The 25352-nt window shown below is 37.8% G+C and overlaps 1 protein-coding gene across 9 annotated transcripts in view; it reads left to right on the top strand.

Moving 5' to 3' along the window:
* The window catches only part of LOC127852807 (DENN domain-containing protein 5B-like), a 49637-nt gene extending 24662 nt beyond the window's left edge, over positions 1–24975 (top strand). For 8 of the 9 annotated variants that reach the window (XM_052386787.1, XM_052386789.1, XM_052386792.1 and 5 more), the window contains 11 exons: positions 715–850; positions 1616–1744; positions 8022–8143; positions 9972–10117; positions 11672–11790; positions 12185–12282; positions 14732–14803; positions 15085–15170; positions 15534–15660; positions 17042–17219; positions 18088–24975. In XM_052386787.1, coding sequence (XP_052242747.1) covers positions 715–850; positions 1616–1744; positions 8022–8143; positions 9972–10117; positions 11672–11790; positions 12185–12282; positions 14732–14803; positions 15085–15170; positions 15534–15660; positions 17042–17219; positions 18088–18271 — 1397 coding nt within the window. In that variant the 3' untranslated portion in view covers positions 18272–24975. The remainder of the gene's footprint in view (positions 1–714; positions 851–1615; positions 1745–8021; positions 8144–9971; positions 10118–11671; positions 11791–12184; positions 12283–14731; positions 14804–15084; positions 15171–15533; positions 15661–17041; positions 17220–18087) is intronic. The other variant, XR_008036273.1, reaches the window with a different exon arrangement.
* Positions 24976–25352: the final 377 nt, after the last annotated feature.

The raw sequence follows: 25352 nt of genomic DNA, 5'->3' as shown, positions 1-25352 counted from the left end.
TTCTCAGAAACAATTGACATAAAATTGTTATCAGGTGATCAATATTTTTGGGACCTGGCTCAAAGCCACACAATTAAAAAATCTCAACTAATGTCATATTTAAGTGAAAATGTATTACCTTAATACATTTTATTTGAAATATGGTAAAATAAGAAACAACTTTTGAATCATTTCTTAGGTTTCCCCTAGTATCTTTGTGCATATGACCCCTAGTTATATTTCAAATTGGTCTGTTAGTTGATAATAGTGTAGGTTTTCTCTGTTTTAGTTGCTGTGTGTTTGTAACATATACCGTAGACAGTTGCAGAATTCAATATGAAGCTTCCTGTATAATATATTGTGGTATTATTGTACTGTGTACATTTAAAAAGAAAATTATTGCGAGCATTATATTTTAATCTTTTATTTTTCATGTTAATAATGGAACAAATGTCAAATATTCATTCAAAAAGATGTAAACAAATAAACTTACCTTAAACAGTTGTGTCATTTTATTTTCTTCTAAAGAAAAGGTGTTACAATATTTAGCATACTGTGTGTAGCAGTATAGGATAGTTTATAGCTTTATATCAGAGTGTGTAAAGATCATTTCATAAACAATGCTCCATAGTGTTGATTTGCTGTCAATTAAGGGTAAGGGATGTTTTGTTTAGTGCTTGGACATATTGTGTAAATATTGGGAGCGATTGATAAGGAATGTTTGTGCATTTGAAGACCTGTCTTCCAACTTGGCGCTGCCAGGGGAAGGGGAAAAGACTGCACGTCGGGGCCATCGCCGGACTGGGAGCAGGGGTCACATAGAGTTACCTTCCTTGAAACCACTGCCAAAAACACTGGCCTGTGATATGAGGTATAGGAGTTATTGAGAGCATGTTTTACCCAGCCAAATGGTGTTGGAATATTGAAATATTGTCTGTATTCCATCATTTTTAAGCTCGGTTGATGAAACTCTGTATGTGTGATAGAGGGCTGCATGGGGAATATGCCTTTTATTTCAGTATTTTCGTCAGATAAAAAATGTGGTTGCTATGGTTACAGAAATAAAGGAAAACTAAAATGTTGATCCTGCAACATCCCTTTAAGTACTTGTGATTGGTACATGAAGGCCATGTGGGGTATATGCATGTTATTTCAATTTTTTCATCAAACATTAACTATGGCTGCTGTAGCTACAAAAATAAGTAAACACTTAAAACCGTGTTCTGTGATAACCCAAAAAGTACTTAAGCTAGGATAATAAAATTCTTACTCTGACAGCACTAATCTGGTAGCAGACTGCCATTTTGTTTTTGACAAAGCTCTTGATTTTCTAAAAAAGGAAATTGCAAATTCTTATTGTCCCATTTAGACAACAATGCACCTGTGGAGGGAGTTACACTTTCGCTGAAACCTTATTGTGAGGTTTTGCTGTTGTAATATAATATCTTTAATGAAGTAATAAAAGTATTTGTTTTGGGTGTGAAGTTATCTTAATAAAAAGAAATTAGTACTTCTCAAGTTGAACCATATCTTTTTTAGATGAAATATATTTGTGTTGCTTTTCGCAAGAGAGAAAAAAATCATGTTTAACCGCATATGTTTATGTGATATTTCCCATCATTTCTTGCCATTGTAGAAGGGTTCAGGAAATGAGCGACATCAAGACGGACGTGGGATGTGCACGAGCCTGGGTGAGACTCGCCCTCGAGAAGAAGATGCTCTCCACACACCTGAAGGAACTACTCTCTGACTCATACATTCTAAGGTAAGATGCTATCCACACACCTGAAGGAACTACTCTCTGACTCATACATTCTTAGGTTAGATGCTCTCCACACACCTGAAGGAACTACTCTCTGACTAATACATTCTCAGGTAAGATGCTATCCACACACCTGAAGCAACTACTCTCTGACTCATACATTCTTAGGTTAGATGCTCTCCACACACCTGAAGGAACTACTCTCTGACTCATACATTCTCAGGTTGCACACAGTTTCATATTTCAACCCGAGGAGCTTTTATCTGCTTTCCTGTGGTAAAGATAATACTGTGCTATTGCAAGACATTATCATACAGAGAATAAATGAAAGAAAGGTGTTATGCTGTGCATTGTTAAGCTGATTTTCATAAATAAAACAACTAGTAAAAGCATAACTAAATATTAGCTTCTCCCTGCCCTTTGCATTACTTTACGTAGCTATGAAACTAGGCGAGATGGTGTAATGGCTGTCCAGAAAGCATTGTGGTTGGTACACATTACCTTAAGTATTGATGAAACTAGGCAAGATGTTGTTATGGCTGTCCAGAAAGCATTGTGGTTGGTACACATTATCTTAAGTACTGACGGAACTAGGCATGATGGTGTTATGGCTGTCCAGAAAGTATTGTAGTTGTTACACATTTCCTTAAGTACTGATGGAACTAGGCAAGATGGTGTAATGGCTGTCCAGAAAGCATTGTAGTTGTTACACATTTCCTTAAGTATTGATGAAACTAGGCAAGATGGTGTTATGGCTGTCCAGAAAGGATTGTGGTCGGTTCACATTACCTTAAGTACTGATGAAACTAGGCAAGATGGTGTAATGGCTGTCCAGAAAGCATTGTGGTCGGTACACATTACCTTAAGTACTGATGGAACTAGGCAAGATGGTGTAATGGCTGTCCAGAAAGCATTGTGGTTGGTACACATTACCTTAAGTACTGATGGAACTAGGCATGATGGTGTTATGGCTGTCCAGAAAGTATTGTAGTTGTTACACATTTCCTTAAGTACTGATGGAACTAGGCAAGATGGTGTAATTGCTGTCCAGAAAGCATTGTGGTTGGTACACATTACCTTAAGTACTGATGGAACTAGGCAAGATGGTGTAATGGCTGTCCAGAAAGCATTGTGGTTGGTACACATTACCTTAAGTATTGATGAAACTAGGCAAGATGGTGTTATGGCTGTCCAGAAAGCATTGTGGTTGGTTCACATTACCTTAAGTACTGATGGAACTAGGCAAGATGGTGTAATGGCTGTCCAGAAAGCATTGTGGTCGGTACACATTACCTTAAGTACTGATGGAACTAGGCAAGATGGTGTAATGGCTGTCCAGAAAGCATTGTGGTCGGTACACATTACCTTAAGTATTGATGAAACTAGGCAAGATGGTGTAATGGCTGTCCAGAAAGCATTGTGGTCGGTTCACATTACCTTAAGTACTGATGGAACTAGGCAAGATGGTGTAATGGCTGTCCAGAAAGCATTGTGGTCGGTACACATTACCTTAAGTACTGATGGAACTACGCAAGATGGTGTAATGGCTGTCCAGAAAGCATTGTGGTTGGTACACATTACCTTAAGTACTGATTGAACTAGGCAAGATGGTGTTATGGCTGTCCAGAAAGTATTGTAGTTGTTACACATTTCCTTAAGTACTGATGGAACAAGGCAAGATGGTGTAATGGCTGTCCAGAAAGCATTGTAGTTGGTACACATTACCTTAAGTTCTGATAGAACTAGGCAAGATGGTGTAATGGCTGTCCAGAAAGCATTGTGGTCGGTACACATTACCTTAAGTACTGATGGAACTACGCAAGATGGTGTAATGGCTGTCCAGAAAGCATTGTGGTCTGTACACATTACCTTATGTACTGATGGAACTAGGCAAGATGGTGCTATGGCTGTCCAGAAAGCATTGTGGTCGGTACACATTACCTTAAGTATTGATAGAACTGGGCGAGATGGTGTAATGGCTGTCCAGAAAGCATTGTGGTCGGTACACATTACCTTAAGTACTGATGGAACTAGGCGAGATGGTGTAATGGCTGTCCAGAAAGCATTTTAGTTGGTACACATTACCTTAAGTTCTGATAGAACTAGGAAAGATGGTAAAATGGCTATCCAGAAAGCATTGTGGTCAGTACACATTTCCTAAAGTACTAATGGAACTAGGCAAGATGGTGTAATGGCTGTCCAGAAAGCATTGTGGTCGGTTCACATTACCTTAAGTACTGATGGAACTAGGCGAGATGGTGTAATGGCTGTCCAGAAAGCATTGTGGTCGGTACACATTACCTTAAGTACTGATGGAACTAGGCAAGATGGTGCTATGGCTGTCCAAAAAGCATTGTGGTCGGTACACATTACCTTAATTATTGATGGAACTAGGCAAGATGGTGTAATGGCTGTCCAGAAAGCATTGTGGTCGGTACACATTGCCTTAAGTACTGATGGAACTAGGCGAGATGGTGTAATGACTGTCCAGAAAGCATTGTGGTTGGTAGACATTACCTTTAGTACTGATGGAACTAAGCAAGATGGTGTTTTGGCTTCCAGAAAGCATTGTGGTCGGTACACATTACCTTAAGTACTGATGGAACTAGGCAAGATGGTGCTATGGCTGTCCAGAAAGCATTGTGGGCAGTACACATTACCTTAAGTATTGATGGAACTAGGCAAGATGGTGTAATGGCTGTCCAGAAAGCAATGTGGTCGGTACACATTGCCTTAAGTACTAATGGAACTAGGCGAGATGGTGTAATGACTGTCCAGAAAGCATTGTGGTCGGTTCACATTACCTTAAGTACTGATGGAACTAGGCAAGATGGTGTAATGGCTGTCCAGAAAGCATTGTAGTTGTTACACATTTCCTTAAGTACTGATGGAACTAGGCAAGATGGTGCTATGGCTGTCCAGAAAGTATTGTGGTCGGTACACATTACCTTAAGTATTGATGGAACTAGGCAAGATGGTGTAATGGCTTTTCAGAAAGCATTGTAGTTGGTACACATTACCTTAAGTACTGATGGAACTAGGCGAGATGGTGTAATGGCTGTCCAGAAAGCATTGTAGTTGGTACACATTACCTTAAGTACTGATGGAACTAGGCAAGATGGTGTAATGGCTGTCCAGAAAGCATTGTGGTTGGTACACATTACCTTAAGTATTGATGAAACTAGGCAAGATGGTGTTATGGCTGTCCAGAAAGCATTGTGGTCGGTTCACATTACCTTAAGTACTGATTGAACTAGGCAAGATGGTGTAATGGCTGTCCAGAAAGCATTGTGGTCGGTACACATTACCTTAAGTACTGATGGAACTAGGCAAGATGGTGTAATGGCTGTCCAGAAAGCATTGTGGTCGGTACACATTACCTTAAGTATTGATGAACCTAGGCAAGATGGTGTTATTGCTGTCCAGAAAGCATTGTGGTCGGTTCACATTACCTTAAGTACTGATGAAACTAGGCAAGATGGTGTTATGGCTGTCCAGAAAGCATTGTGGTCGGTTCACATTACCTTAAGTACTGATGGAACTAGGCAAGATGGTGTAATGGCTGTCCAGAAAGCATTGTGGTCGGTACACATTACCTTAAGTACTGATGGAACTATGCAAGATGGTGTAATGGCTGTTCAGAAAGCATTGTGGTTGGTACACATTACCTTAAGTACTGATTGAACTAGGCAAGATGGTGTTATGGCTGTCCAGAAAGTATTGTAGTTGTTACACATTTCCTTAAGTACTGATGGAACAAGGCAAGATGGTGAAATGGCTGTCCAGAAAGCATTGTAGTTGGTACACATTACCTTAAGTTCTGATAGAACTAGGCAAGATGGTGTAATGGCTGTCCAGAAAGCATTGTGGTCGGTACACATTACCTTAAGTACTGATGGAACTAGGCAAGATGGTGTAATGGCTGTCCAGAAAGCATTGTGGTCTGTACACATTACCTTATGTACTGATGGAACTAGGCAAGATGGTGCTATGGCTGTCCAGAAAGCATTGTGGTCGGTACACATTACCTTAAGTATTGATAGAACTGGGCGAGATGGTGTAATGGCTGTCCAGAAAGCATTGTGGTCGGTACACATTACCTTAAGTACTGATGGAACTAGGCGAGATGGTGTAATGGCTGTCCAGAAAGCATTTTAGTTGGTACACATTACCTTAAGTTCTGATAGAACTAGGAAAGATGGTAAAATGGCTATCCAGAAAGCATTGTGGTCGGTACACATTTCCTAAAGTACTAATGGAACTAGGCAAGATGGTGTAATGGCTGTCCAGAAAGCATTGTGGTCGGTTCACATTACCTTAAGTACTGATGGAACTAGGCAAGATGGTGCTATGGCTGTCCAAAAAGCATTGTGGTCGGTACACATTACCTTAATTATTGATGGAACTAGGCAAGATGGTGTAATGGCTGTCCAGAAAGCATTGTGGTCGGTACACATTGCCTTAAGTACTGATGGAACTAGGCGAGATGGTGTAATGACTGTCCAGAAAGCATTGTGGTTGGTAGACATTACCTTTAGTACTGATGGAACTAAGCAAGATGGTGTTTTGGCTTCCAGAAAGCATTGTGGTCGGTACACATTACCTTAAGTACTGATGGAACTAGGCAAGATGGTGCTATGGCTGTCCAGAAAGCATTGTGGGCAGTTCACATTACCTTAAGTATTGATGGAACTAGGCAAGATGGTGTAATGGCTGTCCAGAAAGCAATGTGGTCGGTACACATTGCCTTAAGTACTAATGGAACTAGGCGAGATGGTGTAATGACTGTCCAGAAAGCATTGTGGTCGGTTCACATTACCTTAAGTACTGATGGAACTAGGCAAGATGGTGTAATGGCTGTCCAGAAAGCATTGTAGTTGTTACACATTTCCTTAAGTACTGATGGAACTAGGCAAGATGGTGCTATGGCTGTCCAGAAAGTATTGTGGTCGGTACACATTACCTTAAGTATTGATGGAACTAGGCAAGATGGTGTAATGGCTTTTCAGAAAGCATTGTAGTTGGTACACATTACCTTAAGTACTGATGGAACTAGGCGAGATGGTGTAATGGCTGTCCAGAAAGCATTGTAGTTGGTACACATTACCTTAAGTACTGATGGAACTAGGCAAGATGGTGTAATGGCTGTCCAGAAAGCATTGTAGTTGTTACACATTTCCTTAAGTACTGATTGAACTAGGCAAGATGGTGTAATGGCTGTCCAGAAAGCATTGTGGTTGGTACACATTACCTTAAGTACTGATGGCTGTCCAGAAAGCATTGTGGTTGGAACATATTTTCTTAAGTACTGATAGAACTAGGCAAGATTGTGTAATGGCTGTCCAGAAAGCATTGTGGTCGGTAATTATTACCTTAAGTACTGATAGAACTAGGCAAGATGGTGTTATGGCTGTCCAGAAAGTATTGTAGTTGTTAAACATTTCCTTAAGTACTGATGAAACTAGGAAAGATGGTGTAATGGCTGTCCAGAAAGCATTGTGGTCGGTACACATTACCTTAAGTACTGATGGAACAAGGCAAGATGGTGTAATGGCTGTCCAGAAAGCATTGTGGTTGGTACACATTACCTTAAATACTGATGGAACTAGGCAAGATGGTGCTATGGCTGTCCAGAAAGCATTGTGGTCGGTACACATTACCTTAAGTATTGATGGAACTAGGTTAGATGGTGTAATGGCTGTCCAGAAAGCATTGTGGTCGGTACACATTACCTTAAGTACTGATGGAACTAGGCGAGATGGTGTAATGGCTGTCCAGAAAGCATTGTAGTTGGTACACATTACCTTAAGTACTGATGGAACTAGGCAAGATGGTGTAATGGCTGTCCAGAAAGCATTGTGGTCGGTACACATTACCTTAAGTACTGATGGAACAAGGCAAGATGGTGTATTGTGGTTGGTACACACTTTTCTCACCTCAGCCATTGATTCCCTCTCCCAGTGCATGTATTTAGTTGGTCATCATACCGGACAGGTGTGCTTTCCTCTATTTAATCAGACCTTCCCCCCCTCTCACATTCACACACACACACATACACAGCAAAACAGCATAGCAAAATTAAATATCTTCCAATGATAACTAAGTAGTTCAAAATTGCAGCTGTATGGTAATTCGAAATATACCCCAACTTTTGGGAGTCATTAGGTAGGAGTATTGGGACACCCTCAAGGTTTGTCAATAATGCAGTCACAGACACAAAAGGACCTTTAAACATCAAATACACGTTGGCTCAATACATTTGACTATGAATGTTTGACAGGAACCTGTACAAGCGTTACGCATTCCTGCGCTGTGAAGACGAGAGGGAACAGTTCCTGTACCACCTGCTGTCCCTCAATGCCATGGACTACTTCTGCTTCACCAACGCATACCACAATACAGGTACCAGTCTTGCACACATGGATTTCGGTGATTATATCTTTGTATGCCCCCCTTAGAAGAAGAGGGGGTATATTGTTTAGCTGGCAGACCATTTTGTTTCCAATCAATAACTTGTGAATGGATTGACCAATTGGCTTGATACTTCCCATGTGAATTGGCCTTTGCCAGTAGATGACCCCTATTGAAATTAAGGTCACCGTCATACTAAGAGTAAAAATTGTTTCAGATCAAGAAATTGTTTACAGAGGGACAAATTGGCTTGATACTTGAAATGATTATTTGCCTTTGCCAGTAGATGACCCCTAATGACATTGCATTGGCCTTTGCCAGTGGATGACCCATAATGACATTGCATTGGCCTTTGCCAGTAGATGACCCCTAATGACATTGCATTGGCCTTTGCCAGTAGATGGCCATCTATCAAAATTGGGGTCACTTGTTCAAAGGTCAAGGTCACTGTAACACTAAGTGTAAAATTGTTTCCGATCGTTTCTTCAACTGATTCACCGATTGGCTTGATATTTGATACAATAAGTGTCAAAATAGGTTATCATTGACTTGCTCATCCAACAACGATTAATCCATTTATTCCATCATCGGACATCACTACTATAATATTCTCAACGCAATATTACAATAATTTAACAGAAGTGCATAATTATGTGTCAACTAAAAACTTATTTAAGTGGCAAATTCACACTTATTTGATAAGATTAACTCTAATGGTCAGTTTTGTTGCAAAAAATCCTAAGCACTGTTGTTATTTGTTGTTTTGTTTTGTTGTTTTTTTTTTGGGGGGGGGGGGGGGGTCATCCGTCTCTGACGGCAGAAGTCTTGTTATACCTTATAAACCTCATTGAGGTACAATAGTGTCGTGGTATCCGAGGAAAAGCAGTGTTAAACCCCCTCTCTGGTAGCGTTTTTAATTGTGTTTTTCCAAGGTTGCTGGCTCATCCCAGGAAAAGGACCAGAAAGTTTATCTATGAATCCTTTAGAAATCAAACTCAAGTTATATGGTTAAAACTTAAATATGTATGTTAAAACTAAAACTGTTGATCCTTTGATGCATTTTGCTTGAGTCATTTTTATGCCCCCGGTAGGGTGGCATATAGCAGTTGAACTGTCCATCAGTCCGTCAGTCCGTCCGTCCGAAAACTTTAACATTGGCCATAACTTTTGCAATATTGAAGATAGCAACTTGATATTTAGCATGCATGTGTATCTCATGGAGCTGCACATTTTGAGTGGTGACAGGTCAAGGTACTTTAGGGTCAAAGGTCAAATATGCGGCTTCAAAGCTGTGCGATAGGGGGCATTGTGTTTCTGACAAACACATCTCTTGTTCTAACAAGTAATTAAACACTGCTTGGTAGTTTTTTTAAATCCCCTTTCGAAAAGGGAGAGGGGGAAATATATGAATTCTCTTTGTTTGTCTATCAGTCTGTCAGTTTGTCTGTAAGTCCATCAGTCAGTCTGGCTATAACACTTCGATGTCCCCTTTATATCTGTTACATCGTTGATGAATTTTATTGAATCTTCCTTCAAATGTGTTTGGTCATTGAGACGATGTGCAGAAGACATGACTCAGTGATGATTTAACACCACATCTTTTATTCCCTTTTGAACGATTTTCTTGAATTTGGATAATGGCTTTAGGTCATTGAGACAATTTGCTGAAACATGAGTTGGTCATGCTTTCTCAGGGTCACTCCTTGATGAACAAAGAGCAATATAACTGTCTCTCACTGCATTCTTACTTATTTGGAGTAGGTTTTTCTATAATTAAAAGCCATACCTATATTTATTTCAAACCCACTCCTCATTGCAGTTGTGCCATATCGAGTGCTTATCTTCCCGAGCCTCAAGTTTGGTTGTACAACAACCAGTGCCAACCCCTGGATCACGTTTGCAGGCCACATGGGTGAGACGGGCGTTATAGAGATACCCAAGGGAGTGCTCGAGTTTGCAGTAGAGGTACAGTCTCTGGGCTTTTACATACTTACACGCTATCACAAAAAAGTGTCCCTTGTTGTACATAGCTTGTATTGTGAGTGTGATATGGTGTCAACCTTGTATAGGATGTATGGTGAGTGTGATATGGTGTGAAGCTTGTATAGGTTGTATGGTGAGTGTGATATGGTGTCAACCTTGATAGGTTGTATTGTGAGTGTGATATGGTGTGAAGCTTGTATAGGTTGTATGGTGAGTGTGATATGGTGTCAACCTCGTATAGGTTGTATTGTGAGTGTGATATGGTGTGAAGCTTGTATAGGTTGTATGGTGAGTGTTATATGGTGTCAACCTTGTATAGGTTGTATTGTGAGTGTGATATGGTGTGAAGCTTGTATATGTTGTTTTGTGAGTGTGATATGGTGTGAAGCTTGTATATGTTGTATTGTGGGTGTGATATGGTGTGAAGCTTGTATAGGTTATATGGTGAGTGTGATATGGTGTGAGGCTTGTATAGGTTGTATGGTGAGTGTGATATGTTGTCAACCTTGTATAGGTTGTATTGTGAGTGTGATATGGTGTGAAGCTTGTATAGGTTGTATGGTGAGTGTGATATGTTGTCAACCTTGTATAGGTTGTATTGTGAGTGTGATATGGTGTGAAGCTTGTATAGGTTGTATGGTGAGTGAGATATGGTGTCAACATTGTATAGGTTGTATTGTGAGTGTGATATGGTGTGAAGCTTGTATAGGTTGTATGGGGAGTGTGATATGGTGTCAACCTTGTAAATGTTATATTGTGAGTGTGATATGGTGTGAAGCTTGTATAGTTTGTATGTTGAGTGTGATATGGTGTCTACCTTGTATAGGTTGTATTGTGAGTGTGATATGGTGTGAAGCTTGTATAGGTTGTATTGTGAGTGTGATATGGTGTGAAGCTTGTATAGGTTGTATGGTGAGTGTGATATGGTGTCGACCTTGTATAGGTTGTATTGTGAGTGTGATATGGTGTGAAGTTTGTATAGGTTGTATGGTGAGTGTGATATGGTGTCAACCTTGTATAGGTTGTATTGTGAGTGTGATATGGTGTGAAGCTTGTATAGGCTGTATGGTGAGTGTGATATGGTGTGAAGCTTATATAGGTTGTATGGTGAGTGTGATATGGTGTCAACCTTGTATAGGTTGTATTGTGAGTGTGATATGGTGTTAAGCTTGTATAGGTTGTATGGTGAGTGTGATATGGTGTAAACCTTGTATAAGTTGTATGGTGAGTGTGATATGGTGTCAACCTTGTATAAGTTGTAAGATGAGTGTGATATGGGGTCAACCTTGTATAGGTTGTATGGTGAGTGCGATATGGGGTCAACCTTGTACAGTTTTAGGGTGAGGAACATGTTTTATAGGGTGTTTACTGTATTTTGAAAATTCAACTGTTCCTTTTTTCTGTGGTGTTGGTTTCATGAAATATGGAGCGTTGCAAATGTAGTTATTACTATTTTTAGTGAAAACTCTATTTCTGTTCCTAAATATTGTGTAATACTGCAGAAGGTTGCAGTGATGTCTCAATATGGTTTTACAGCACAAGAACCTGGGGGTGTTGACGACTCTAAGGATCGGCCATGACAACAGTGGCATCACCCCTAAATGGCTCGTGGAACATGTCCTCATACGCAATGAGATTTCTGGTCATACATACAAGTAGGGAAAGATTTATTAGCTTCATAATATATTAATTAATATTAAAATATGACAGAATAACAATAGCAAGATAAATGAGGTCCTCTTGTTCTGTTTATAGAAATATGTTTTTATTTCTGCACATACCTGTAACTGATATTTTCTTTTGCACACAAATGAAAGGCCGTTTTATGTCACAAAAATATTTTTTATCAGCATGTTCCTCCTTCTAATAAAAATTTGATGTGATGTTTGGCAACCAGTTTCTGTTTAGCAAAATTATACTAATGTGACGTTTGTAAACAGTTTTGAAGTGGACAAATGAAAACTTTCCATCACTAAATTGAAAGAAAACATCAACTTTACAGAAAACCGTAACCCTTCCAAACACTCCTATGTTTAATGTCCATTCTAGGTTTGCATGTGGTCGCTGGCTGGGGAAGGGGGTGGATGATGGCAGCATAGAGCGACTGCTTGTAGCAGAGCTGCTGCCTCAGAACACGGACACCAATGGTACGAAACTAGATATTGGGTAGCTCACTTGATTAGGCTTCAACAAGTATACAAACTCATCAAACTGTTTGTGTCCACACTGTACCTCCTATTCCCTTTCAAAGATTTTAATGAAACTGGCATCAAAGTTCAAGGGGCTTTAGAGATTGTGCACAAGACATGAGTCAGTTAGGCTGGTTCAATGTCAAGGTCATATTTCAAAGTGGCAGGTGTGAGCCTCTGTTGTTGAGTCCACTCCATACCTCCTTTACACTCTAAAATATTTTCACGAAACGTGGCGTGTTTTTTTGTCCCCTACCGGTTTCACCGGAGGGGACTTATGGTTTGCGCTCTGTCAGTCTGTCTGTCAGTCTGTCTGTCAGTCTGTCCGTCACACTTTTCTGGATCCTGCGCTAACTTTACAAGTTCTTAATATTTTTTCATGAAACTTGAAACATGGATAGATGGCAATATGGACATTATGCACGTCATTTCCTTTTGTTCCTACGTCAAAAATTCTGGTTGCTATGGCAACAAATAGACTAGAAATACTGCTGAAAATGGTGGTTTTCTGGATCCTGCGATAACTTTAAAAGTTCTTCATATTTATTCATGAAACTTGCAACATGGATAGATGGCAATATGGACATTATGCATGTTATTTCATTTTGTTCTTACATCAAAAATTCTGGTTGCTATGGCAACAACAAAAAATTATCTGACAATGGTGGAATTTCTGACAATGGTGGAGCCGGTAGGGGACCATATTGCTTGGCAATCTCTTGTTTATAAATGCAATGTGCATTAGACTTAAACCAGTGACACAGAAGCAAGGTCAAGGTCAACTTAAAAGTCAAAAGGTTGACATTCCACGTTTGTGTCCATCGGAATTTCCCAGACTTTTTGAAGAGTTTTCATGAAAATTATCTTAAATGTTAACGTCAATTAGACGATGTGAAGAAAGCACGAGTCAGTGGTGCTTGCTCAAGGTCATTGAAACACTTAAAGGTCGTTAGTTTAGCCTATACCAATTGAAGGATTTTCATCTAAAGTTTATGTCATTCAGAAGATAAAGAAGTTAAAAAGTCATTAGTCCATCAAGGAGACTCATAATCAAGGAAATCACTTCAATGTCAAAAGAATCTCAGTGGAGGAGAAAGCTGTCTAATTGACTTCATTTTACCCCTGAAAACAAAGGTTGTGAGGGGATATATTGCAGTGATTGTCATTCCGCTTGTTGGTCAGTGTGTCAAATATCTGTTAGTGTAGAAAGTGTCTTCCTAATTGCTCAAGCTATTGAAATGCAACTTATCATATGTCATTACCATATACAGTAAAACTGCGATAACTCGAGGAAGCACGGGACTGACCTCGATGCTCGAGTAATCGAAGGTTTTGAGTAATCCATGGTATGTTTTGTTTTCACTGTCTTGGTTGATGATGCTCAATTTCTGACCGCAAATGCTTTATTTACATGTAAGACGGTGCTAGAGAAAAAAGGCTTTGTAAAAATTGCGTAAGGTTACAGTATAATAGACAAAACAAAAGGATTGTCGTAAATTCGTTTAATTAATTCAACATACACACAAAACACATATATAATAACAAATATTCCATCAATATTCAATGTACATGTAGCATATTAAAAAAAGCACACAAGGTACGTTTGTGCATGAAAAGAAACACTAAAAACAACATTATCACTACACATTTTGTACTTGATGTTCATTCAGTCAGACTTGTGTTGCGCATTGTCACAACCCATTTGCTTCCCGGAACTTATGGCGGAAGACGTTTTCGCGACAGCCAGCAGAGCATCTGTATTTCCCGGTCTGTGTTAGGCGTTGCTTGAAAGAATCAGCGAAGTACATCTAGCGCTTCGGTGGCAATTTGCAGTATTTTTCAAAGGATGACAATTTGCAGTGGTTCTCAAATTGCAACTAACTTCACACCTAATCGAGCGTCTTTTGTCTGCTTGATTGCGCTGTTTTCACAACTCAAATATTTTAAGCACCGACCAGACAAGAAAGTGTCCTCGAATAATTGCCAGTTAATTTGGTGTGAAATGCCTTTCAGGGACCGGCACAAATACTTGAGTTATCGAAAATCGCATGTTTGAGTTATTGCGGGTATTTTTATATAGAAATTATAGGAAAATGCTTGGGACTTCCTTTAATGCTCGAGTAATCGCCAGTTTTCGAGAAATCGCTAGCTGGAGTTATTGCAATTCTACTTAAGTGTAGATGTGCAAGACAGGGATGTGATTTTTCCGCTCATCTGCTGATTGGGTTGTCCCAGGGATCATTTCTTAGATTCGGCCCAAATATCTTCATATTACACTGGTAGCATCTGTCTAGGCATTTTTTAAATGAGTGATGTCATTGTCTTTCATTTACCCAATCTTCTAATTAAATGGGTAAATAAACTTTATTGTTCAACGGCTTTCACAGTTTAACGTTCATTTCTCCAGAGCTTGTGACTGGGTCAAAGACACCTCCAAGGGCAAGGTCACCGGTGTCCCTACGGAAACCAGCTGAATCTGGTAGGTACATATTCTGTGAATATTCAATTCACTGACACACTCAGTACATGCTTATAGACATTGATGAATGAAGAAATATTAATATAGCTTACTTTACCGTCATAATTCAGCAGTCTTATTGTGTTGTGTTGTTTAGAAAAAAAGGAAAGATACAAGAAAAAGATTGTCATAAAATTAATACATAACTAATATCCAGTCAAACATTATGGTATAGTTAAGTTTATAGGAATGGACTTTAGTTAGAGCTTGTTTGTTACAACTTTTATTTTAATCTATTTCAGTGAGTCTGTCAATACCTGACATTCAGGAGATGCTGGGCCAAGCAGTCAATGGGCTCATCAAACATTACTACAGGCCAGAAAAAGAGGTACCTATAGACATACGAATAGTGGCTTAGCTAAGGTTATAATTTACATTTTAAATTTACCAAAGTCCTTTGATAGCTTGACTATTCACCATAATATTACTGTTTTTACTTGAGTGAATCCTGTTGTGAGTTACACTTATGCGTTGTATTACCAAAGTTTTAATTGAGTGTACACTAAAAAGTACTTATTATATTATTATCATAAATGTATACTAGTAAAAATTTGTTTATTCCAATGATAAAGATTTCTTAAGAGCTTTGATAAAACAAGTATTAATTTTACAATGCAAGAGTTATTCAATGCCATTCCAGTTTTGTCTGTTGCACCATTATTGCCTGTGTTACTGGTTGCCATGGTTTCAGCGTGGCAACCTGACGTACCTGCTGTGTGGAGACCGGGGCCTGGTACACTGTATGGAGCTCATCTTCCTCTATGGCTTCCGCTCAGCACGCCTCTTTAGGAACAAGTTCTACACCTGGGACTACCTGGGTAAGTTGCATCTACTGGTCTGTAATACTGGTACATTTACTGATAAACTGATCTGATAAGGGGGACAATAATGGCCTGTTTATACATTTTTTGAACTGTGTTTATTCATTTCTTCCAATCAGGCTGTAGATCTTCCTGCTTTACAACCTCCTTCCCATTTAATAGGCTTGCAACCTGGTTACACTGCTTTAAGCAGAAAAGTCTCATAAAGACCTGTCAGACAAAAAAAATTGGTTGCTATGGTAACAGAAAGAAGTGACAACTAAAACATGGATCAAGTGACAACTCAAAAATTCCTTACTTACCTAAAGCTGATAGGACTGGGTATGTGGATAGAGGGTCATATGGGGAATACGCACATAATTTCAGTTTTGACTGTCCATCGGTAAAAATAATCGGGATTCTGCGGTATCTGAAAAAGTACTTGTACTACCTGGTAGATTGATGAAAATCAGTATTCCAATTTAGGGCCAGATATTACACATCTAAACGTACCCAAAATACTAGACTATTGAAACTTATGGAGATGCTGTTTTGTGTGTGTCAAAGCTGTTAATAAAATTCTCTTCCTTATACAGTTACAAAACAATAAGTGTTCAGGGGTGTCAATTTTCCGGATTATTCCGTAAATCCGGATTTGAGCCGTCCAGGGTTGATATTGAGGTGAATGTAAATCTGATGAGTTTGTTAAAGGCGGGGGGGGGGGGGGGGACAAAATTCTTTTAGTGCGGGATCATTTGAGAACGAATATTGTTATGGCATCGTAGGCATTCCGGACATTTGCGCTTGGTACCGATTTTATTTATTGATTTCTGATTGGTAAGCGGCTGGCACTGTCATGAGCAGTCACTGGCTAAGTAAAGCACTGCAATATCATATTTTAAAACAATATGTTAATCAAATTATATATTGACTGCATATTTGCTAGGTTACTGGTTACTGGTTTTCATTTTCTGCAGTCAAACGATATGCATATTTTATTTCATTTGCAAATGATGTATCGCGACATGTTTTCGGACAGTCTTTTTCAAATACGCTGGTTTGTCGATTTTTATTTAATTTCGGAGTTCTTAATATCATTTGTTTAGAATGACAAATACACCTGCGGTGTTACGGATGGTTTGGTTTATAATATTTCCTTTGTACTCACCAGAAATTGCACCTAGAAAGACTATTAAAAAAAAGAACAATAAGCTAGGGCTCGGGGGGTTGGGCCCTCTCTTCCCTTTATCCTATGGCTTAATTTTCCGGATTTCAAATTGGGGACAATTGACACCCCTGGTGTTTGATGGTTTGGGTCTCTAAGAACTGCCCCAGAAATGTCTAGACCTGTTCAGAACATACTCCCCACATCCTTGTGCACACTGCTGTTCTCCTTCAGAGCGTGTGCGTTCCCACATCGAGGCGTCCCTAACAAGCGAGTCTACACGGCGCCCCCTCAGTGAGGCTGACAGGACAGTGTTCAGGGAGTTCTCCACCCTCCTCACCAAGATTAACGGGGCTGCTGAATCTGTCGGCAAGGATGGCAAACTGCAGATCTTTGTCTGTGTGGGAATCAGGTAGTGGGAGCTCTCTTAGTTGGAAAAATTATGTTATAGTACAAGCTATTTTTTTATGTCCCCCACTATAGTAGTGGGGGACATATTGTTTTTGCCCTGTCTGTTGGTTGGTCTGTTGGTTGGTTGGTTGGTTTGTGAACTGATAAATGAGAACTGATACTAAACTGCAAAAAGGCATAAATAAGAATATTAAGATGGGTTTGTGCAATTTAGTACCATGCAATTAAAAAGACACACAATTACCATTAGCTAAAGATTTCACGACACAAATTTCCCCAAGATTAGGGTTTTTCCGGCTAATTTTCCCAAATGGTGTGGTACTGGTACTTTTCCCAACTTGGAAAAAAGTTGCTAAGTACAAAATGTATGCATATTCAAATGTAATATTGAATTGGCTATAGTCATTTATTTGTAATTGTCTGTAGGTCAGTTGATGATTTTTTCTCTCTGTTAGTCCAATTATGCTTAGCCACCGTGATAACAAAATACATTTTGTTTAGATAATAGAGCATCTCCTTATGCTCTATGAAACCATTTCTGAACTCAAGTTTTATCATATATTCATCAAACTTGAAAATGTTTTGCCCATACTTTAAATGAGCCTTGCTCTTTGAAAACATGGCTTAATGCATGAGCCTAAAGTGTCGTCCCAGATTAGCCTGTGCAGTCTGCACAAGCTGATAAGGCACAACACTTATAACCAAAACTGAATTTATGCTAAAAAAAAGATCTTCAAACAAAAAAATACAATAAAAGCGTACAGTGTCGTCCCTGATTAGCCTGTATGGACTGCACAGCCTAATCTGGGACAACACTACGCCCATGCAGTAAGCCCTGTTTTCCAAGAGCGTCTCTTTGCCTGCTGCAGGGATCACAGCCTTCAGAAGTGGCTGCCTGTGATCGCCCGGAACATCGTGACAGCTCAGATGTACGAGGAGAAGTCGTTCATGCGAGACCATGACCTCATCACCTTCATCAACCAAATCCTCGACACGCTCAACGACTTTGACATCGTCCTCGAGTCTTCCCTCGTACGAGGCTTTGACATATAGACTTGATGTATAGACCATGTGGAGAACATACAGTCCTCCCTGGTGTTGATATGTAGGGCTTAATCTGCCATCTACCATGATAGCCAATGTCTAGAAAAGACATAAAATATGGCTAAATAAATGTATATTTGACTACAACATTTCCCTCGTATGTCTTTATGTCTAAGAGGGAAATTTTCGTTGTACGGTCAATTTGGATAAAGGAAGCCCTGCATGTTAGGTACAGTCTTACCAAATATAAGGTAGCATATGATGCTTTCAATCTGTAAGCAAGCACATTAGAAAGTTCTGAAATAGGCTGAAGACCTTGGTGTTTCTAACCTACAGCTTGTTTCCATGGAGCCCACTATACCAGGCAGCACATCCTGTAAGCTGTTGTTAGCTGAAAGCTTTTTGTCTCCTAACATGATTTAACTATTGTTACAGCAGGTCATATAAAGCCATTTAGAACTATATAAGTATGTGTCAGGTTTCTCAATAACATGATGCTAATTTGATTGTTTTAATATCTATCATAGATGGACCATACCTGTTTGTATACTAACAAGACCATAGCCAATCCCCTATCATTTTAATAGATTTTTTTATAGTTACGGCACTTGAAGACAAAAATTATGTGGTTGAAATATTGTTTCTGGGCTAAATGTGAGGTAGGACAAGCCCTCAAATCCATTTTAACCCATTTATGCCTAGTGGACTCTCCCATCCTTCTAAATCGGATCAATTTATTTCCAAAATAAGGGATGTCAAGTATATGTATTTCTATATTTAGAATATTTCTTACAGAAATTCCTCATAGCAAACAGCGCAGACCCTGTTGAGACGCCGCATCATGCCGCGTCTCATCTGGGTCTACGCTGTTTGCCAAGGCCTTTTTTCTAGACGCTAGGCATAAATGGGTTAATCATTATATGGTTCATGGTTTTTGTTCTTTGATAAAAGAAGTTTAACATTACAAGAATTACTCTCCTGAGAAAGGAGCTATATAACATGTATTATGAAATCAAAAACAAGGTAAATGTGCTGTCTCAATTGTATGTTGATGAAATCAAAGTATTATTGCTAATGTATGGATGTGTGTGTGTGAGATAGACATCTTTATAGCTGTAGGTTTTTCTTTGAAAAAAACAAGTCCCTGACATTTAAATGGTCTGAAAAATTAAATGTACTGTACAGGAGTTCACAAAATTGTTTATGAAATTATGTTTTCAGTTTTTTCTCCTTTTTATCTGAAAGGTAAGCCTTGATATAATTATATGTTTATTGTGAGAGTTTTAGTTAACCTGATATGCTAGTCTCCACAAGTTCTTTATGAATTGGTGTCAAGTAGTGAAGCTTGGCTGTGTATTCATTGTTTCCAGTCAATTTATCTCTGTCAATAGATGTATATGATGGAATACATGGTTTTGTTTATAATGTTAAATGTTGCTTTGCACTCACTTGTAGGACATTTAGCTTTCTTTTGAAGATTGTTATGATATAGACACCAACTGTCATTTAAAGATAAGTGTCGCACAATCAAATTTAATAGTAGTAATGTATACATATTTTGTGTTTTAGACTTATTTACCATCTTGATAAAAAAAATGTATCTTTATAATATGTGTTTGTTCATTTACAGATATGTATGTACGACAGAGTAATAAGTATACAAAAGACTGCTGTCTCAAAAAATATTACTTTTTTATGTGACTATTTCTACATGACGTGTTGTTATAAGTCGATTCCATGGCTCACATATTACAGGGCATACACAAACTTTTTGTTTTTGTAATGATACACAGTCATTACCTTAAATATTGCAGTGTTTTACTTTTGGTTAAATGTCTACTTACCTTTAAGTTCATTTTTGTGTTATTAATTTGCATGAAAATATTACCCATACTTCTATTTAATCTTACATTAACATTTCATTTGTTACATTCATATGTTATTGGTAACAATTACTTACATTGACTTTTTATTTGTCAGCATATACATATGTGCAATTTCCTAACCATAGTGTTAATCAGCTGACATGTTACATTAATTTATCAGAAATATGTGTAGCCCTTGTTTATATACTGTGTAATTTTTACAAACTAACTACATTGTACATGTACATGTATTTATATGGAAAAAGGCATTTCCTCTGGGCCTTTAAACACAGTGGCACCCCTGTGCCTGAATGTTCTAATCAGATGTACCCAGAGCTCCAGATAAGAGGCGTATCTTCGTATTTACGCATTGAAAAAAAAAAAAACGCATTAAAAATTGGCCCAGTACGTAACAAAACGCAATTCAAATCTTAGTACGTATTTTAAATCGATAAAAGTTCGTAACCCGATAAAAAAAGGGATGTTTTAAGCGACCAGCGGCTGCTGCGGGATATTTTAAAAGGAAGTCTGTTCATATCGTCATTTCAAATTCATTCTGTTTGCATTCAATAATTTAAATAACAAATAATAATATTTCTAGATTTAACATGCCATTTACTTTGTCAGTTTTCTATGGAAATGGAAAATACCCCTAAATATTCCTGAATACCCTTTATGGCTGAAACAAAGGAGTAAAATACGCTTTAACAATAATATCAGGTGTGAAATACCCTTAAGACTAAATTCTTATCTGGAGCTCTGGATGTACCCCTGTGCCTGAATTTCCTAATCAAATGTACCCCTGTGACTGAATTTCCTAATCAGGTGTACCCCTGTGTCTGAATTTACAAATCAGATCTACCCCTGTGCCTGAATTTGATAAGGAAGGGTATCTCTGTGTATAAATTATCAATTCAGGAACACCTGTATACCTAAAATTTCCAATTTTCATATGTATGCATGTTTTAGCTGTAGAAATTACATTATGGGACACCTAAAATTAAGAAATAAAATCGAATCCATGGCAAACTGTGGGTCTTTGCCCCTGTGCTTTAACCAAATCCTGTTGAAAATCAATTGTGTCTTTCTATGATGAATCAAGCAAGTGTCGATTGCTATATAAAATTTCCATCAATTAAAATATCTGTCTTATAATTGTAAGCAGACCTTAAGCGAAGCACACAGTTTACTTTTTCAGTTCTCATATAGTGCTTTTTAGTTGACACCCCAGCTTGTAAAGTTGGTTGAAGGCTAACTTGTTTTTGTGACACAGTCCTTTGTCTGTTGTTATCTTGCACATTTTAAGTCTTAAGGGGCATCAAATGATAGCTCGAAAATTTATTTGAGTTTTCTTTAGCCATTAATATACTTTTACTTGTCACAGTACTCTAGTCACCATTTCCTTGCACAATGCCATAAAAGCATAGAATAGATGTATACTTATTTTTGTATTTGTGATATTCACATTGTCAATAGCTCAAATAGTGTTCTCTAAGTTAATAGAAACTATGAGTAACTGTTAAGTGCTTTTGCGTCTCGTACATTTGGACAATAAGAGAAACTGTGTAATGTTGGTAATAATGCTCTCCCCATATTTTGCCCATGTTTATTGTTTACTTTTGAAGCCATAATGATTAAGATGCACCTTATGTGGTTCATTCAAGTAGTTGATTTGTAGGTATTTTATTGGTATTGAAGTATTGACTATTGTCATATTTTTATGTCCCTTTATTGAATACCAACACATTTATGTATTGTCATACTAAATGCTTGTTGTCCTCAACCGGTTTCACCGCAGGGGACTTATGGTTTGCGCTCCGTCTGTCAGTCCGTCCGTCTGTCACACTTTTCTGGATCCTGCGATAACTTTTAAAGTTCTTTATATTTTTTCATGAAACTTGAAACATGGATAGATGGAAATATGGACATTATGCACGTCATTTCATTTTGTTCTTACATCAAAAATTATGGTTGCTATGGCAACAAATAGACTAGAAATACTGCTGAAAATGGTGGTTTTCTGGATCCTGCAATAACTTTTAAAGTTCTTAATATTTTTTCATGAAACTTGCAACATGGATAGATGGCAATATGGACATTATGCACGTCTTTTCATTTTGTTCCTACGTCAACAATTGTGGTTGCTATGGCAACCAAATTTTTTTTTTAATTCTGAAAATGGTGGAATTTCTGACAATGGTGGAGCCGGTAGGGGACAATATTGCTTGACAATAGCCTTGTTGCTTATGACTTGTTTCATACAAATTGTTCAACATGCCCTATACACAATATCTTTGATAGTCAAGCTTAAAAGTTGAAGTTTAAAGGTGTCTTCAGCATTATTACAAGGTGATTATATGTTATGTGTCCCCTCCCCCTTCCCCACCAGAAAAAATATTTTGTGCTTGTTAGTCCCCTACCGGTTTCACCGGAGGGGACTTATGGTTTTCGCTCTGTGCGTCTGTGAGTCTGTCACACTTTTCTGGATCCGGCGATAATTTTAAAAGTTCTTAATATTTTTTCATGAAACTTTGAACATGGATAGATGGCAATATGGACATTATGCACGTCATTTCATTTTGTTCCTACATCTAAAATTATGGTTGCTATGGCAACAAATAGACTAGAAATACTGCTGGAAATGGAGGTTTTCTGGATCCTGCGATAACTTTAAAAGTTCTTAATATTTTTTCACGAAACTTGGAACATGGATAGATGGCAATATGGACATTATGCACATCAATTCATTTTGTTCTTCGTCAAAAATTATGGTTGCTATGGCAACAAATATAAAAAAAATAATCTGAAAATTTTGGAATTTCTGACAATGGTGGAGTCGGTAGGAGACTTATATTGCTTGACAATAGTCTTGTTTTTTCATAGAAATAAACCCTCACTATGATTGAATCTGAATGGAGGACAAAAGCTCTGTCTGATATTGGCTCACCAGATATGGGCGGACAAAAGCTCCGCTGCTAATTTACCACCTTTGACTAAAGCTCTCCCACAACACAACTATACCAGAAAAAGATTCTGGATGATTTCACAACCCTTGATGAAAACTCGCCTGTATATTCTGAGACACGGACAAAAACTCACCTGTATATTTCTTTAATTTAAGATCATTTCTTGTCCTTTTTTTTATTTTCAGACACAAAAATATGAATACAAAGTTTGTATACACTCCATTCAAACACTGGTAAAATCAATTATCTATAATTGTGGGCCTAAAAGTCAGTTGGTATAATGTGTTTAAATTGTGTTTAGATAGAGTGTAGGACATTAGCCCTCTGGGACATTAGCCCCTAGAACAAAAGCCCCTAGGACATAAGCCCCTTTGGACATTAGCCCCCTAGGACATTTGCCCCTTAGGACATTAGCCCCTACATATGTTTACATTCATTTTTTAAGTATTTAATTTCATCTTTTTTTTAATTAATGGAATTAATGGGTTATTTTTTTTAAACAGCAACAACAACACAATATGTTACTTATGTATCTAATTGTAAGGTAATTTTAGACTTCTGGATGGTGTCAGATAGCAAAATGTTTGCAAAATAAGTCCAAAGATAAAAATAGTAAAGAAATTGTAAAAAAAAACACTAAAATTTACGTGTGTGGTACAAGCTATATATATTGTTTCTATATACATATGAAATTAAAAAAATGGAATAAAAATGCTTACCTGTAAAAAAAGTTTTGAACGTTTTGAAACACCTGGGGGCTAATGTCCTAGCATGCACTTTTTTAAAGGGGCTTTTGTCCTAGGGGCTTTTGTCCTAGGGGCTTATGTCCTATGGGCTAATGTCCTAGAGGGCTTATGTCCGTAACCCGTTTAAATTCATTAGTGTTCACATTGTCTGCCTCCTTACAATTTGACTGGTGAGCTTATGTGGGGTTAGGTGACCCCCCCCCCCCTAACCATAGCGTTCAGTTTAATTTGAATTAAAAAGGGAAGGATTGTGTACAGGGCGCAAACTGAATAAAGTTGGAGGGAAGGAGAGAGGGGGATTATGTCACTATAATGTGCGAAAGAGCTTTGTCTGGTACCCTGAATGACGTGAGCATGGGGTGATGAAGTGAGGCAATACTTGTCCGTGTGTATACATGTATGTAATAATGCTACCAAAGTTTCACAATTACCAAACTTATAATTATGAGCGCCAAAGATATCAAAATATTTTCAAAAGTAACCAGAATAGTTTAATAAAAAAAATAGTACACTTGTATGTATACACCTTGTTCATTAATACAAAATTTCGCACAATTATGTTATTCTTGTGTGAAAAGAAATTGAAGTGAATCATATGATGATCATAATTATTACAAGCCTTACGGAAAACTGGTGGTCAAACTTCTGTATTCACTTGATTTACTATGTCCATGATGTTGTCGGGAAGCATAATGTTTTTTTGGTCATGATTTATTGATTGCATGCTACAATAGTTTGTTTTATGTTCAATTAGACAATAAAAGGACGTTGTTGATGAAATGAATTTTTTTAACTGTACTTGTTTTATATGATTTTAATATGTCTAAAACGTGTGTATTGGATATTATTATACAGTAACTTATGTTTGTCCACAGAAATCAAAATAATGCTAAGTAAATTGGAATTTGGAGTTTAAAATCGTAAGACACTGCTTATTCTGTTAATTAGTATATACGAGGTGTAACCGCATGTAAGGATTATGTCTTTGAAGCCAATTGCTTCTTGGTAGAAATTGGACTTGCATATTAAAACTTTAGTTTGATTTACTATTATCCCTTCCATAATAAATGCATTTATTTACCATCTGCATTTGTTATTTTGCCTGTTATTGAATTAAATAAACGTTATTTACTTAATATGGTGTTGCGTTTTCACATGTATGCATTTTTTCATTTTTTTTTATTTTAACACTTATATAGTTATTTAAGGTTTTCTTTTTGAGACTTTAAAATCGATTGAAAATCCGGAATTCGTAAGATCGCATATTAACCATCAAAAAAAATTATTTGCAGTAAAAACACATCATTATATGGAGATAACATGTTTGTGAAGGATTTACAGGACTATATTCCCTCTGATGATTTAGACTTTATTTTTAACGATTCCATTGATTATCCCAGTGATACTTTTCAAATTCCGAGAAAAAGCCGAGACACAGTGCTTAACAGTTTTGGCCAGTCTTTAATTGAACTTTGCTGTACTCACGACGTTCATATAGTAAACGGCCGTACTA

This window comes from Dreissena polymorpha, chromosome 12 (genome assembly GCF_020536995.1).
Source record: "Dreissena polymorpha isolate Duluth1 chromosome 12, UMN_Dpol_1.0, whole genome shotgun sequence".
In the NCBI taxonomy this organism is placed as follows: Eukaryota; Metazoa; Mollusca; class Bivalvia; order Myida; family Dreissenidae; genus Dreissena; species Dreissena polymorpha.
This window is presented reverse-complemented; position numbering and strand designations above follow the sequence as displayed.